Source organism: Ahaetulla prasina, chromosome 12, assembly GCF_028640845.1.
Source record: "Ahaetulla prasina isolate Xishuangbanna chromosome 12, ASM2864084v1, whole genome shotgun sequence".
NCBI lineage: Eukaryota > Metazoa > Chordata > Lepidosauria > Squamata > Colubridae > Ahaetulla > Ahaetulla prasina.
Window position 1 is genome coordinate 21980102 of NC_080550.1, and position 15981 is coordinate 21996082.

A 15981-nucleotide genomic window follows, 5' to 3' on the forward strand; every position below is an offset into this window, starting at 1 on the left:
CTTATCAAAAACTTGTGTTCTTCTTGGCACCATCTCCAATATTTGGAAAGCAAGAACAAAACAAGTATTAAAGCCAATCCTTACAGGGAGAGGCATCCTTAAATGATTATAGAACCCTGGAGGAATCAATCTATCCAAGGCACTGAATTGCTGATATGTTTTGTTTGTCAATGTCTGAACTTGTTTTTCTTCAGCAGCAGGACAAGACAAATCATTCCCCAAAGCTGTTTGGGGTTTTTTTTTTTCTTTAGCATACAAATTTCCAAACCTTTCCTTTCCCATTTCAAACTTACACTACAGAGAGAGAGTTTAGAATGTAAACCACCAGTTTTAGTTTAAATGGTTTAGTGTCTGAATAAAGTTGACTGATGAATGTGGCTGTTGGCAGAATACAAATTTTGAGCGTTACACACCACCTGGTCCACCACGGAAGGAAACAGGTGTTAGAACAAGTAATTTTTCTGCCAAGTAATTCTTCTGAAGACAAATCAAACCTTACCCCAACTAGCAAATTTATTAGGATATTTTTTTTTTGCAGATTACAATAGGTTGATGTCACACAGGTTGGGCATCTGCGACTTATTTGACAAGCAAGTAATAATAATAATAATAATATTTTAATTTGTATACCGCCCTTCTCCCGAAGGACTCAGGGCGGTTAACAGCCAGATAAAATAACAGTCAAGACACATACAATATTACTAAAAACAATAATTAAAAAACTTATTAAATTTGGCCCAAATTTTAAAATATTTTCAAACCCTAAAAAACTAATTAAAATTTAAAACCCATAAAATCATCTAAAAAATTAAAATTCAAGCCAGTCCTGCTTGAGAGAATAAATATGTCTTAAGTTCGCGGCGAAAGATCCGAAGGTCAGATAGCTGTCGAAGTCCAGGGGGAAGTTCATTCCACAGGGTGGGAGCCCCCACAGAGAAGGTCCTTCCCCTGGGGGCCGCCAGCCGACATTGCTTGGCTGACAGCACCCTAAGGAGTCCCTCTCTGTGAGAGCACACGGGTTGATGGGAGGTACAAGATGGCAGTAGGCGGTCCCGTAAATAACCCGGTCCTAAGCCATGGAGCGCTTTAAAGGTGGTAACCAACACCTTGAAGCGCACCCAGAAGACAAAGGCAGCCAGTGCAGTCTGCGCAGGATAGGTGTTATATGGGAGCTCCCTCTATCACCCGCGTAGCTGCATTCTGGACTAACTGGAGCCTCCGGGTGCTCTTCAAGGGGAGCCCCATGTAGAGAGCATTGCAATAGTCCAGGCGAGAAGTAACCAGAGCATGAGTGACTGTGCATAAGTAAGATAAATGCCTTTATGTAGCTGTTCTATTCCAGGGGTCTCCAACCTTGGCAACTTTAAGACTTGTGGACTTCAACTCCCAGAGCTCCTCAGCCAGCTTTGCCAGTCCACAAGTGTTAAAGTTATTAGGGCCGTGGTGGCTCAGGCTGTAAGATAGCCTGTTATTAAAACACAGCAGCCTGCAATTATTGCAGGCTCGAATCCCACCAGGCCCGAGGTTGACTCAGCCTTCCATCCTTTATAAGGTAGGTAAAATGAGGACCCAGATTGTTGGGGGGGCAATAAGTTGACTTTGTAAATATACAAATATATTTAGGGCCTGGGTACTTACCGGACCGCCTGCTGTTACCGCATGCCTCCCACCGACCCGTACGCTCTCACAGAGAGGGACTTCTCAGGGTGCCGTCTGCCAAGCAATGTCGGCTGGCGGCCCCTAGGGGAAGGTCCTTCTCTGTGGGGGCTCCCACACTCTGGAACGAGCTTCCCCCTGGTTTACGCCAAATACCTGACCTTCGGACCTTCCGTCGCGAACTGAAGACTCATCTTTTCACTCGCGCGGGGCTGGCTTAGATTTTATCGATTTTAAATTTTCTATTAATAATTTTAAATGGGGTTTTAGTTTATTATATATTTTAAACTTTTTAGGCCAATTATAAAATAAGTTTTTTAATTTGCATTTTAAATCGTACATTGCATTGCCTGTTTTTTACTTTTGCCTGTACACCGCCCTGAGTCCTTCGGGAGAAGGGCGGTATAAAAATCAAATAAATAATAATAATAAAAAAAAAATAGAATGAAACTATTGCCTTACACACTGTAAGCCGCCCTGAGTCTTCGGAGAAGGGCGGGATATAAATGTAAATAAATAAATAAATTAATTAATTAATAAAGTTGCCAAGGTTGGAGACCCCTGGTCTATTCCATTAGAAATGGTCTATTCCATTTAGAAAGAAGTCTGCTAACCTAAATAGGACTTCTCTACAGCCAGCAACATCAGAGTCCAAACTGATGTAACTGAAACAGCTTGTCAGCTGCAAAACCCACCTTAAAAAGCCACATCTGGTTCAGAAGACACACTGCATCGTTTCACTTTGGCCATTGTAAATCAGCACGTTGTGTGAATCACTTACAGGTAGTCCTCGACGTACAACAGTTCATTTAGTGACTGTTCAAAGTTACGACGATGCTGAAAAATGCGATGGATGACCGTTTTTCAGTTACAACCTTGAGTGCATCCCCATGACTATGCACTCAAAGTTTTCAGATGATAGGGAACTGGTTCATAGTTAGAATAGAATAGAATAGAATTTTTTATTGGCCAAGTGTGATTGGACACACAAGGAATTTGTCTTGGTGCATATGCTCTCAGTGTACATAAAAGAAAAGACACATCCATCAAGGTACAACATTTACAACACAATTGATGATCAGTATATCAATATAAATCATAAGGATTGCCAGCAACAAAATTACAGTCATACAGTCATAAGTGGAAAGAGATTGGTGATGGGAACTATGAGAAGATTAATAGTAGTGCAGATTCAATAAATAGTCTGACAGTGTTGAGGGAATTATTTGTTTAGCAGAGTGATGGCCTTCGGGAAAAAACTGTTCTTGTGTCTAGTTGGGCTGGTGTGCAGTGCTCTATAGCGTCGTTTTGAGGGTAGGAGTTGAAACAGTTTATGTCCAGGATGCGAGGGATCTGCAAACAGTTACGACCGTTGCTGTGTCCCGGGGGTTATGTGATCATATTTTGCAACTTTCTCACCAGCAAAATCGATGGGGAAGCCAGATTCAGGTAACAACCCGGGCAACTAACTTATCAATCGCAGTGATTCACTTAACAGCTGTGGCAAGAAAGGTCGCAAAATGGGCCAAAACTCACCTAACAAATGTTTCACTTAACAACAGAAATTTGGGGCTCCATTTGGGGTTGTAAGTCGAGAACTACATGTATTCTTTTTTTAAAAAAAATTTTTTTTTAATTGTATAAAATACAAAAAAAAAAGGAAAATAAAATCGGAAATTAAGAGAAGGAAAGGGAACGGGAAAAGGAGGTGTGGAATACAAGGGGGAAGAGAACAAGAAAGAAAAGGGGAGCATTGACTTCCAACTCTTCCTAGCACAGTACAAGATAAACACACTCCAAACTCAACTCTTTGCTTTTACATGTGAATATATAACCAGCAAATTCCTATAACACCAAATCTTTCTAATCAACAAAACCCAAATCAAAGCTTTATTTTTCTACCTGTATTCTGACCCGCCAGTGCTTGATGGTCCTTGCACAGAGTACGATCTGCATTGGGGGTTTCAAACTCAAAGCCCGGGGGGGGCGGATCTGGCTTGCAGGGTGCTTAGATCTAGCCCGCGGAGCCGCCCCAGAAACAGGGAAGGACCAGCCTGTGGTGCCTCTGCGAGCAAAAACAGAGCTCGAGAAGGCCACATGCAGCTCTCCTGAGCTGTTTTTGCTGGCAAAGGGTTGCAGGAGACCGTCCCAGCTGAAAACAGAGATCGGGAGCCTGTTTTTGCTGGCAAAGTGCTCGGGGCCACCAACACGAGTGACATTGAACTGGCCACACCCAACCCTGGGCACGCCCACCCCAGCCCGAGGTCAACCATAACCCTGATTCAGCCCTCAATGAAATCGAGCTTGCCACCCTTGATCTGCATGGTAACCAATGATCAGTCAGCTGACTCGAGTGCAGCACGACGGGTACACTACACTAGTTCTTTTGAATTTTGCCACAAAGAACTACGGACCGTTCATAGTTGTAACGGCCCTGAAAAAAGTGACTTTACAGCCAATCCTCACACTTAACAATCGTCAGAGCACGCGCACACACACCCCACAGTCACCTGATCAAAATTCAGGTGCTTGGCAACTAGCATGTATTTACGAGTTGCAGCATCGCAGTCATGTGATCACTACTTGCCACCTCCCCAGTCTCTTTCCAACCAGCCAAGTCGATGGGAGAAGTCGGATTCACGTAACGATTCTGGGTTAATTGTTCTCACAACAATGGCAGTGATTTGCATGACAACCACAGCAACAAAAAAGGTTGCGAAACTGGGTGCGATTCACTTAGCAATCTCAGTGCTTAGCCATGGAGATTCTGGTCCCAGGTCAAGAGACTATCTGTACTGGGTATGGTGTAACTCCGTGATGGTGAACCTATGGTACACGTGCCAGAGGTGGCACGCAGCACCCTCTCTGCGGGCACGCGAGCTGTCACCCCAGTTCAGCTCCGCCACACATGCACACATGCCTCCCTCCACTCAGCTGGTCTTTGGGTCTCTGTCGCGCATGTGCAGGGGGCGGGGCATGTGCGGGGGGCTGCGCACACATGTGTGGGGACCGAGCATAGGCAGGGAGGTGGGGCAGGGGCGGAGGCCACGGGTGCATACACAGGGCAGGGCACATGCATGGGAAGTGAGGCACATGTGGGATGGAGCGCATGTGCAGGGCTATGCGCGCATTGCATTTGGGGGGTTTGGGCACGCACGTGGACATCCACACTCAGATATGCGAGTTTTGGGCACTCAATCCGGAAAACATTAGCAATCACTGGTTTAACTTAAAGAGTTTCTTTTACAGATGTGTAAAATTCAGAAATGATGGTGCTTCTGGTTCAGAGGATTTATAAACAAATTGGCCCAAAATACCCCAGATGGCATGGCTTGGAAACAAAACAAAACAAAGCAAAACTTCAATGAATTTAGCAGGTTCCTAGTTTCTTTCATTACTGGGAAACAGAGATGTATGAACTCAAGAGCCAATGTAGTTTGAGTAACTGGTGTAGAATTTTGTAACGCGATTTTTCCCTATCCTTCGTTTAAACAGGGGTGGGTGGGTGGGGGAGGGATGTCCAACCTAGACAACTCGCAGACTTGTAGAGTTCAACTCCCAGAATTCCCCAGCCAGCTTGATTATTTGTGGACTTCAAACTGGGGAACTCTGGGAGTTGAAGTCCACAAGTCTGGGAGTTGTCAAGGTTGGATACTCCTGGTTTAAACAAAGCACCGCTTAGTGCAGGGGTGTCAAATTCAAGGCTTAGCCAGATGCTTAGATCTGGCCTGCGGGGCTGCCCTGGAAACAGTGAAGAACCAACCCACAGTGCCTCTGCGGAAGGGCCATTTTCGCTGGCCGAGGGTTGCAGGAGCCCGTTTTTTTGCTAGCACAGTGTTCGGGGGCCCCACAGATGCCCCCACATGAATGACGTCAAGGTGGCCACACCCACCCTGCCCCCCTACATATCAAACACAATGCTGATGTGGCCCTCAATGAAATCAAGTTTGACACCCCGGCTTAGTGCAAATGTGTGACTCCAGCCTCTTCCTGTGTCATAAAGGCCGGGAAGCTTATATTGCCAGCAATCCATCTCCCCATCCCCTTTCTTCCTCCTCCTCTACCCACAATTGTTTAAATCAAAAGTATAAGCATTCAGCTTTTAAACAAGCAAGCAAACAAAAAAACGCACCACCTATGCAACTCCTATTTGTTCCAAAGTGCTTCTTAAGACCAGATTCCCCTCCGGGTATTGGGCGACTCTACTCTACCCACCCAGCATCTCCCAAAGGATGGGAACTGTAGTCTAGACCCTTTGGTGGGGGGGAAGGGTAGGAAATTAATGCTAGTTTAGAAAAAGAGTTGGCGTGGGTGGAGGAGGAGGAGGAGGAGGAGGAGGAGGAGGAGGAGGAGGAGGAAGAAGAAGAAGAAGAAGAAGAAGAAGAAGAAGAAGAAGAAGAAGAAGAAGAAGAAGAAGAAGAAGAAGAAGAAGAAGAAGAAGAAGAAGAAAGGAGGAGGAGGAGGAGGAGGGGGGAAGAAGGAGAAGGAGAAGGAGAAGAAGAAGAAGAAGAAGAAGAAGAAGAAGAAGAAGAAGAAGAAGAAGAAGAAGAAGAAGAAGAAGAAGAAGAAGAAGAAGAAGACAGGCAGGGGATGGGGGGGAGGAGAAGGAGAAAGAAGGAGAAGGAGAAGAAGAAGAAGAAGAAGAAGAAGAAGAAGAAGAAGAAGAAGAAGAAGAAGAAGAAGAAGAAGAAGAAGAAGAAGAAGAAGAAGGGCAGAGGAGGAGGAGAAGGAGAAGGAAGAAGGAGGAGGAGGAGGAGGAGGAGGTGGTGACTCAATTCCGCTCAGGGAAACCATCCTTAACATTACGCGCTCCCGCATCCTGAACTCCACCAAGCGCCTCCCCGCCTTCCTTTCGGCAGCTGGGCGACTTCGAAAACTCTCTGCCTATGCTCAAGAGACCCCTCTTGTCTCCTGGGCTCCAAGCCGGGAAACGCAAGCTTAGCGCCTGCCCCGCAAGAAGCCCCTTTCTTCGGGCACCGTTTCCAGCGCTGGCTAAAGCGCCTCTCCAAGAGGAGCCGCGCCTCTCCAAGCGCCACCGAGAGAGCCCGGGGGTGGGGGGGCGTTGGGAAGCCAGCCCGCCAGCCCAAGCGCTTCCCCCGGCCACTCACCGTCGGAGCTGACCGAGTCGTAGGGATCCCGCTGGCCGGACGCTCGGGGAGCCCCGTCCGCCCCGGACTGGCTGTAGTCCACCCAGCTGAGCCCTTCCAAGGCATCGTAGCCGGCCCGCGCCTGGTCCTCCACCGGCACCACGGTGAAGTGCGGCATGGCCGCGGCGGGACGTCGGGAGAGCCGCCGCCTCCTCCTTCTCCTCTTGCCGTCCCCGCCTGGCTCGCCCTCCGCCGCGCCCGGGGCTTGGCCGGAGCAGCAGCAGCAACAGCCGCTTCGACGAAGCGAACGGGAGACGCGGCGCTGCAGCCTCGGCCGAGCCAGGCTGGCATTCCAGCGGCCTTGGGTCACTTCCTCCCAGGAAGCGCGGCTCGGCGACGCCCCCCACTCTCGCTCCCAGGGACTGCAAGGGCAGCCGGAGCGCGCCGGAGGAGGCAGGGCAGGGGTCGGGCAGGCGCTGGGGAAGGGGCTCGGCGCCAAAGGGGAACCGCTTGGCCGGCGCGCTCCGACGCGCAGCTCCCCGAGCGCGCTCTTCACTTCCCGGGGAAAAAAGTTTGCCGCCGTTCCAAGTTGTTTCTCGGAGCTCGCTTGTTCCCTTGCAGACGTTCCGTTAAGTCAACCGCGGTGAAATTCACCCGGATTGCGTCTCTTCTGCCTCTTCCCAACCCTGCGCGTTGGATTCACACGTGTCCTGATTTGCTCGCTTTTGGAGCGCGAGCCTGAACCTAGTTCCACGAGCCCAGGGGTGGGAGTTGCACGCCCCTGCCTCAAAGGCAACTCCGGCTCGTTTTGGGGTGTTGTGTGTGAATGCGGCTGATTGGGGTTTCTTCGGCACATGGTGGCTAAGTGAACTCAGCCGTGTTTCAGATCTTGTGTGAATGCAAACTGATTGGGGTTTCTTTGGCACATCATTGCTTATTGTAGAGTGTAAACCAGTGGGGAAATCCAATTTTTTTTACTACCGGTTCTGTGGGTGTGGCTTGGGCATGGCAGGGGAAGGATACTGCAAAATCTCCATTCCCACCCCACTCCAGGGGAAGGATATGGCAAAATCTCCATTCCCAACCCACTCCGGTTCTCCAAACTACTCAAAATTTCCACTACCGGTTCTCCAGAACCTGTCAGAACCTGCTGGATGTCAGCCCTGGTGTGAACTCAGCATGTTGTGGTGTTGTGTGAATGCAACTGATTGGGGTTTCTTCAGCACGCCCTGAATTACTCCAGAGTGTGAACTAGGCCAGGGGTCTCCAACCTTGGTCCCTTTAAGACTTGTGGACTTCAACTCCCAGAGTCACTCAGCCAGCTTTGCTGGCTGAGGGACTCTAGGAGTTGAAGTCCACAAGTCTTAAAGGGACCAAGGTTGGAGACCCCTGAACTAGGCCACTGTTCAGCTGCCAATAATACCGCTATAGTAACAACATCATCCTCTTTATTTAGACATTTCCATGTCTTCACCCTGTAGTAGGTAAATATTTTTCTGACTGAGAGGTCTGTTTGCTAACTTTAGGCAGGAGTCACACAATGGGCAGCCTTACCTGTGGTTTGTTAATCCAAACATAGATGGGTTCACACAATGTGTGGAGGCTTAACGTGGTTAGTGGTTTTGGCTCAGCAGGTTCTGTGAGCAGAATTGTGCCAAATCATGGTTTATGCATTTACAAAAGCAGCCCAATGTGGTTTACCAAATAAACCATGATGTAGTGTAATTTGTAAGCCAAGACATAATTTCCTCTGGGCTGAAGCGGACAGGGAAGAGAAATGCAAAAAAGTTTTATGCTCATCCATGTTAGATACAGATTAACAGAATTGGAAGGGACTTTGTAGGTCATCTAGTCCAACCCCCCCGCCCTAGCAGAAGACACTACTACACTATTTGTGACAGATGACAGTCCAGTCTCTTCTTGAAAGCTTCCAGTGATGAAGCTCCCACAACTTCCAAAGGCAACTTCTGTTCCATGGGTTGATTGTTCTCACTGTCAGAAAATTTCTGCGCAGCGAATGACAAATGGCTGTGAATTGTAGTTTGGTCATTTGAATTTGGACTGGGAATGCTCATCTTGGATTCTTCACATTGAACAGCTTATTCTCCCTCTGCAAGGGATCCCAGGCTTGATAAGCCATGCAGGCTAATTTTAGATGAAGAGTCAAATAAATAAATAAATCAAAATTTCCTTTTCCCACCTTTTTGCAGGAAAGTGCCTTGCAGACCATTCGTTCTGTTCTTGGCTTCCTTTCCACAGTCAAGGGAGAAAAGTAAAGATGGGGCCCTGATTAGAGAACCAGATTTTGGGGGAAGGACATGCTGGCTGACTCTTCTCGGACATCTTGCAGGGCGGAAAGGCAACTGGATTGAGGAATTGGTGAAGCCAGGAAAATTGGGAAGAAGCAAGGGTGGGCTGCTGGGGGTTTGAAGGGGTTCGGGAGAACCTCTAGCTAAGATTCTGTGCAGTTCGGAGAACCCTCAAATCCCACTCCTGGCTGGCCCTACCCACCCCACCCCGCCCCTCCCAGGAGTCCCCACACAGCCCGTTTTGGATGCAAGTAAGTACAGACCAGAAGTTTGGGAAGGCCAGAAACGGGCCTCCAGAAAGCCTCCGGAACTGGGGAGACCGTTTTCGCTCTCCCGGAGGCTTGAGGAAAGCCTTCGAAACCCGGGGATGGCAAAAAGGCCCCCCTCCCATGGTGCAGGAGGCGGACAAGGCCGTGCCCACCATGCCACGCCCACCCAGCAACAAGGCAGAGAACCCCTTGCTAAAATTTTTGAAGCCCACCCCTGGGAAGAAGTGTCCGAACTACTCAAAATTTCCGCTACCGGTTCGCCTGAACCAGTTTGAACCAGCTAGAATATCACCTCTTGGGGAAATGTAGGAGAAGGAACCATATGATAGTGGTGAAAGCAAAGAGAGAGGGAGAGAGAACCTTACTTATATTTTAAATAAATAAATAGTGACTCATGACCCTTTTTCACACTTAACGACCATCGCAGCATCCCCAGGGTCACCTGATTTACATTCGGATGCTTGAACAAGTGACTCATATTTATTTATTTATTTATTTATTATTTATTATTTAGATTTTTATACCGCCCTTCTCCCGAAGGACTCAGGGCGGTGTACAGCCAGATTAAAACAATACAATATACAATTTTAAAACAACAAATTATGACGGTCGCAGTGTCCCACCATGGCTGCGGGATCCTTTTTGCAACCTTCTGTCAAGCAAAGTCGATGGGGAAGCCAGATTTCCTTTTTTGTTTTTATTAATATTTTTTTTTGACAAACATACATAAAAACTTCTTCAATACAAATGCAAACTGTGTCGGTTGGTTGGTTACAAGTCTTTCGTGCAATTTCACCATCTTCATAACGTATCATTTATCAAATTCTACATTTTACCAATCTAATATATAGCCCAGTGTTTTGGTCAATTAATCATTTATTTAACTGTGTTTCTTCCCTCATTTCATATAAAATGTTCTAAATTTTTGTCAATTGTATTGCATCATTCATTTCATCATCTTAAATCAGTATGTATTTCGACAGTTCTTACTTCATAAAAACCTCTATCAAACTTCATTACCATATTTTTTATCTAACCATTGATAGAATAAATCCCATGTCTTATAATATTGTTTATCTTCCTGTTCTCTAATTTCAGATGTCAATTACCTGACTCCATAGTCTCTACTCAAAATCCCAAAATCTTCAACCAAAAGCTGTCTACTATTGACCTCACCCCATTCCTAAGAGGACTATAATGGGCGTGCATAAGAGCACAAATGTGCCTACCGTTCCTGTCCTATTGTTCCCTTCATTATATCCAATTAATATAGTTGATGCATAATTTTAATTATATATATATATATATATATATATTCTTCAAGATATGCTGTTTTATCTATGACATTTGTTTGTGTATACTGTTGTGACAAAAATAAATAAATAAATAAAAAATTACTCATTTCAGCACATTCCATTATTTTCTTAATAACTTCATGTTGGTATTTTCTCATTTTTCCAATTTTTAGCAAACACAATTCTAGCCGCTGTTACTACATTCACAATCAAATATCTCAATTCTCTATTATAAGTTTCGGGTATGATCCCCAGTAGAAGAAAGCCAGATTTACTTAACGGCCATGTTACTAATTGAACAACTGCAGTGACTCACTTAACAAATGTGGCAAGAAAATGGGGCAAGACTCACCACAAATTTCTCACTTAGCAACATCAATTTTGGCTCGGTTGTGGTCGCAAGTTGAGGGCTACCTGTAGTGGCTTTTATCGATAAAGAATATTTGTAGCTGGGAGTTGAAATAAAGAATTCTTGGTGTTCCCTGGGCTTGGTTGTTTTCTTGCAGTTGTTTCATACTGTTCACGACCCATTTTGGGTAATGAAACATCTGCAAGAAAACAACCAAGCTCAGAGAACATCAAGGAACCCTCATTTGTGCATGACAGTAAGCTAAGATTTTTGAAGGATGATTCAGGAACCAGGACACATAGCTGCTTGCTTTGCATATAATATTAATGCAGATTAAATGTTTTATTTGGCCTGCAAGAGAAAGCATTGCTTATCATTTTGCCTTGCCTGGAAGATATGTGAGAATAAATGAGGATGATTTAACCTACCGAGTTAACACTTATCTAGACAATTCAGGTAAGACACAAGCAAGGGTGTGTTTGACAACAGGCCAAGCATGAGTAATTTTTAACCTTGCGTTGTTTCACTGCGGTTCTTTTTGTTGTGCAAACCCAGAGGATGAGATTGCATGTTGGAAACGCAATAACGTTTGGGATATTTTGGTAAACAAAGCTTGAAGTTACGAGGTTTAATGTATTCTGCAAATGCAATCACAGGCCAGCAAATCTCAACGTAAATTAAAAACAGACCTGGAGCTGAAGAAATGGATGGAAAAGGAAAATGGAGAATTTCAGAAAAGAGTTAAGAACATGGAATAGAAGAGGCTGTTTAGAAACAATCAAGCTTCTAGAAATGAATCGGAAAACCAAGACAATATATATGCCATAAATAATTCTCAAGTCCTTCACTTATTCTTCCTCAAACAAAACATAATAAAAACAGAAAGCAGATAACTTTTTCTTACTCTGTCTTCTTCCATCCCGCTGTTTTCCTTAAATGCAAAAATGAAAATAAAAATATTGGGGCTTTAAGTGATGAAATCCCCTGATACTACCATAATTTTTCTGTTTCTCTTTTATGTAACTGATATGTAACACACTGCAGGTCCATTCCTATGCAAGTACCTGTAGTCCTCAATTTATGACAACATTCGAGGCCAAGATTTCTTTTGCTAAGCCATACAGTTGCTATATGGGTTTTGCCCCATTTTGCAACCTTTCTTGCCACAGTTATTAAGTGAATCACTGCAGATACTAAATTAGTAACCCAGTTGTTAAGCGAATTTGGCTTCCCCATTGACTTCACTTGTCAGAAGGTTGCAAGAGGGGATCACATGACTCTGGGACACTACAACTGTCATAAATGTGAACCACTTGCTAGCGTCTGAATTTTGATCACGTGATTTTGGAGATACTACAATGATCATAAGTGTGAAAAGCTGTGATAATTCACTTTTTTTCTGTGCTGTTATAACTTAAAAGTAAAGGTAAAGGTTCCCCTCACACATATGTGCTAGTTGTTCCTGACTCTAGGGGGCGGTGCTTATCTCCGTTTCTAAGCCGAAGAGCCAGAGCTGTCCGAAGACGAAATGTGGCCGCCATGACTCAACACCAAAGGTGCACAGAACGCTGTTACCATCCCACCAAAGGTGGTCCCTATTTTTTCTACTTGCATTTCTTATGTGCTTTCGAATTGCTAGATTGGCAGAAGCTGGGACAAGTAAAGGGAGCTCACCCCGTTATGCAGCACTAGGGATTTGAACCACTGAACTGCCAACCTTTCGATCAACAAGCTCATCAACAAGCTACATCTTAGCCGCTGAGCCCCACGTCCCTGGTTATAACTTAGAACATCACTAAACAAAAGATTGCGAGGACTGCTCGTATATATATTTGAATTGGGAAGGGATATGCTCTTTAAAAGGAAATGAATAGGGGAAAACATGATCCTATCTGACGTGCAGAAATTTCTCACGCTTTTTGAGAAAAAGCACAATCAAAAGCTGAGCATTTGATTACATTTGATCTCAATCTAATTTTACCATTCCTTGTCCACAAAGGAATTGGCAAGGGCTTCCTACATATAATGGCTTCCTTTTTTTTTCTCCAGATGCGTTGCTGAAGATTGAATTCCGGCTCCTGGTTAAGGCTAATTTTGAGTTATAGCGTAAATTAGATCAAATGTGGAAGTTGATAGAATTTTTTTTAACCTGCTTTTGATGGGAACCTCTCTTGATTTACATTTGGTGCTGGTTTCTGCCTCCTGGTTTCTTTCCTCTTTGATCTATTCTTCTATTCTGGTTTTTATCACAGAGGCAGGCAACTATAACAACTTTATGACCAGTGGACTTCAATTCCCAGAATTCCTGAGCTAGCCATGAATTCTGGGAGATGATAGGGTGGCTAGAGCTGCCGGCCCCTGTCTTATCACAATTATTCCTGATGGAAATTATAGCCCTGCAGACTCGTAGAGATGGATTTATTGTCTTTCTACATCCATAAATCTTAGTAAATAGTACTAAGTATTATAATAGTTATTCCATCCCTTTCATATTTCCTACAATGATTAACTCAAGATGGTAAAAAGAGGCAAGATCTCAATTCCTTTGGTTGTGGACATTCTCTTGACTTTTTTGACCCCCTGTTCTCTTTTTCCAGCCTCCGTTCATTTTCTTTGACTAGTGATAATTCAAGCGGAGAGAGCCAGATTGATGTAGAGGTAAAGGCACCAGGCTAGAAACTGGGAGATTGGGAGTTCTAGTCACAAAATCAACTGGGCCAGTCATACTCTCTCTGGCCTAGGCAGATGGCAATGGCCAACCACTTCTGAAAAATTTTGCCAAGATCACATAACTTTCCAGTTATGTACTGTAGAGATTAAGGCATTGAACCCAGGGTTACAAACCCAGAAATCCTGTGTTCTGGTCCCACTTTAGGCACAAAGCCAGCTGGGTGATCTTGGGCCAGACCCTCTCTCTCAGCTCTAGGGAGGAGGCATGAAGTCATGAATGGAGGCTGTTTTTGTATTGGACCTGGGAAATGGAGAGAAAACAATTCCAGAAGAATCCAATGAGTAAAGGTAAAGATTTCCCCTATCCACTCATAAACAATTCTAGGAGGTGATGCTCATCTCCGTTTCTTAGCAGAGGGAGACAATGTTGTCTGAAGATGCTTCCATGGTCATGTGGCCAGCATGTTTATATGCCGAGGCTCACAGAACCCTGTTACCTTCCTCACCAAAATTTTGGTGAGGACCCATCATGACCACATGGACAGTGTTCCTCCTCACCAAAGTATTGATCTACTCTCATTTGCATGCTTTCGAACTGCGAGGTGGTCAGGAGCTGGAGCAAGTAACAGGAGCTCGCCCCATTGCGCGGAGCTCGAGTCTGTAACTTTAACTGGCAGCTTTCCAGCTGACAAATTCAGCATTTTTAACCTCTGAGCAGTTGCACACACACACACACACACACACACACACACACACACACCCTGGCAAGCCATCATAATGCCACAAATCCTGCATCAAGGCACTCATCATATAGATTAGAACTCAACTTGAAGGAGAGTATTTCTTAATTTGTTGTTGATGTTAGTTGTGAAGTCATGTCCGACCCATCGTGACCACATGGACAGTGTTCCTCCAGGCCTTCCTGTCCTCTACCATCTTCTGGTATGATCATGCCTTCAGTGATTCCATCCAGCCACCTCCTTCTCTGTCGTCCTGTTCTTCTTTTGCTCTCAATCTTTCCCAGCATTGGGCTCTTCTCCAGGGAGTCCTTCCTTCTCATTAGTTGGCCAAAGTATTTGCGTTTCCTCTTCAGAATCTGGCCTTCGAAAGATCAGTCAGGGTTGATCTCCTCTAGGACTGACTGATTTGATCGCCTTGTTTGATCGCCTTGATTCGTGCAGTACACAGGCCTTCCACTGAGGACCTGTATACTGCACGAATCAAGAAGAGGGCCGTGAAAATATTTACAGATCCCTCACATCCTGGACATAAACTGTTTCAACTCCTACCATCAAAACGATGCTATAGAGCACTGCACACCAAAACAACTAGACACAAGGACAGTTTTTCTCCGAACGCCATCACTCTGCTAAACAAATAATTCCCTCAACACTGTCAAACTATTTACTAAATCTACACTACTATTAATCTTCTCATCGTTTTCATCACCAATCTCTTTCCACTTATGACTGTATGACTGTAACTTTTTGTTGCTATCATTAAGGGTTAAATTGCAACCTATGACCATCATTTGTGTTGTAAATGTTGTACCTTTGATGAACGTATTTTTTTCTTTTTCTTTTATGTACACTGAGAGCATATGCACCAAAACAAATTCCTTGTGTGTCCAATCACATTTGGCCAATAAATTCTATTCTATTCTATTCTATTCTATTCTATTCTATTCTATTCTATTCTATTCTATTCTATTCTTTTCTTGCAGTCCAAGGGACTCACAGTAGTCTTCTCCAGCACCATAGTTCAAAGGCCTCAATTTTTTGGTGCTCAACCTTCCTTATGGTCCAACTTTTACAGCCATACATTGCAACTGGGAAAATCATAGCCTTGAATATATGCACTTTTGTTGGCAGAGTGATATCTCTGCTTTTCTTAATTTCTTAATGCGTTGAGGCAAAACAAAAGTTTGGGACTGGTTGGAATGGGGACGTATGGGGGTCTCGGCTCTTATTCCCTTCTTCTGGGATACAGCCCAGTGCTTCTAATAAATGTCATTATCGGAAACAGGATGGATGGCTTAGCCAAGCTGAGCGAACAATGCAAAATTGTTTTGTTCAGCTGCTCATAGGCTCTTTCGAGAGCAGAAGCTTGTTTTTTTTAATTAAGAAATGAAAAAGGAAACTGAACACAACTTTCCTTCCTCATCTTCTAAGTAGCCAAGGCAGATTCTGCAGGGACTCTGAATGTGAATAATGCCTTAAGATCTTGGCAGGGGTTGCCTGACCATCGTCCATTCAATTACCCCGAATTTTCTGGGTTCACGCAATTAAGTTGTGTGAACACACACAATGAAATGGCATCATCTCTTCAGGAAGGTAATTGTTGCCG

General features: G+C 44.8%; 1 protein-coding gene across 2 annotated transcripts in view; it reads right to left on the reverse strand.

Moving 5' to 3' along the window:
• SLC12A4 (solute carrier family 12 member 4) overlaps window positions 1-8011 on the reverse strand; it is an 80134-nt gene extending 72123 nt beyond the window's left edge. The window contains exon 1 of one of the 2 annotated variants that reach the window (XM_058155468.1): window positions 6765-8011. In XM_058155468.1, coding sequence (XP_058011451.1) covers window positions 6765-6921 — 157 coding nt within the window. In that variant the 5' untranslated portion in view covers window positions 6922-8011. The remainder of the gene's footprint in view (window positions 1-6764) is intronic. The other variant, XM_058155469.1, reaches the window with a different exon arrangement.
• Window positions 8012-15981: the final 7970 nt, after the last annotated feature.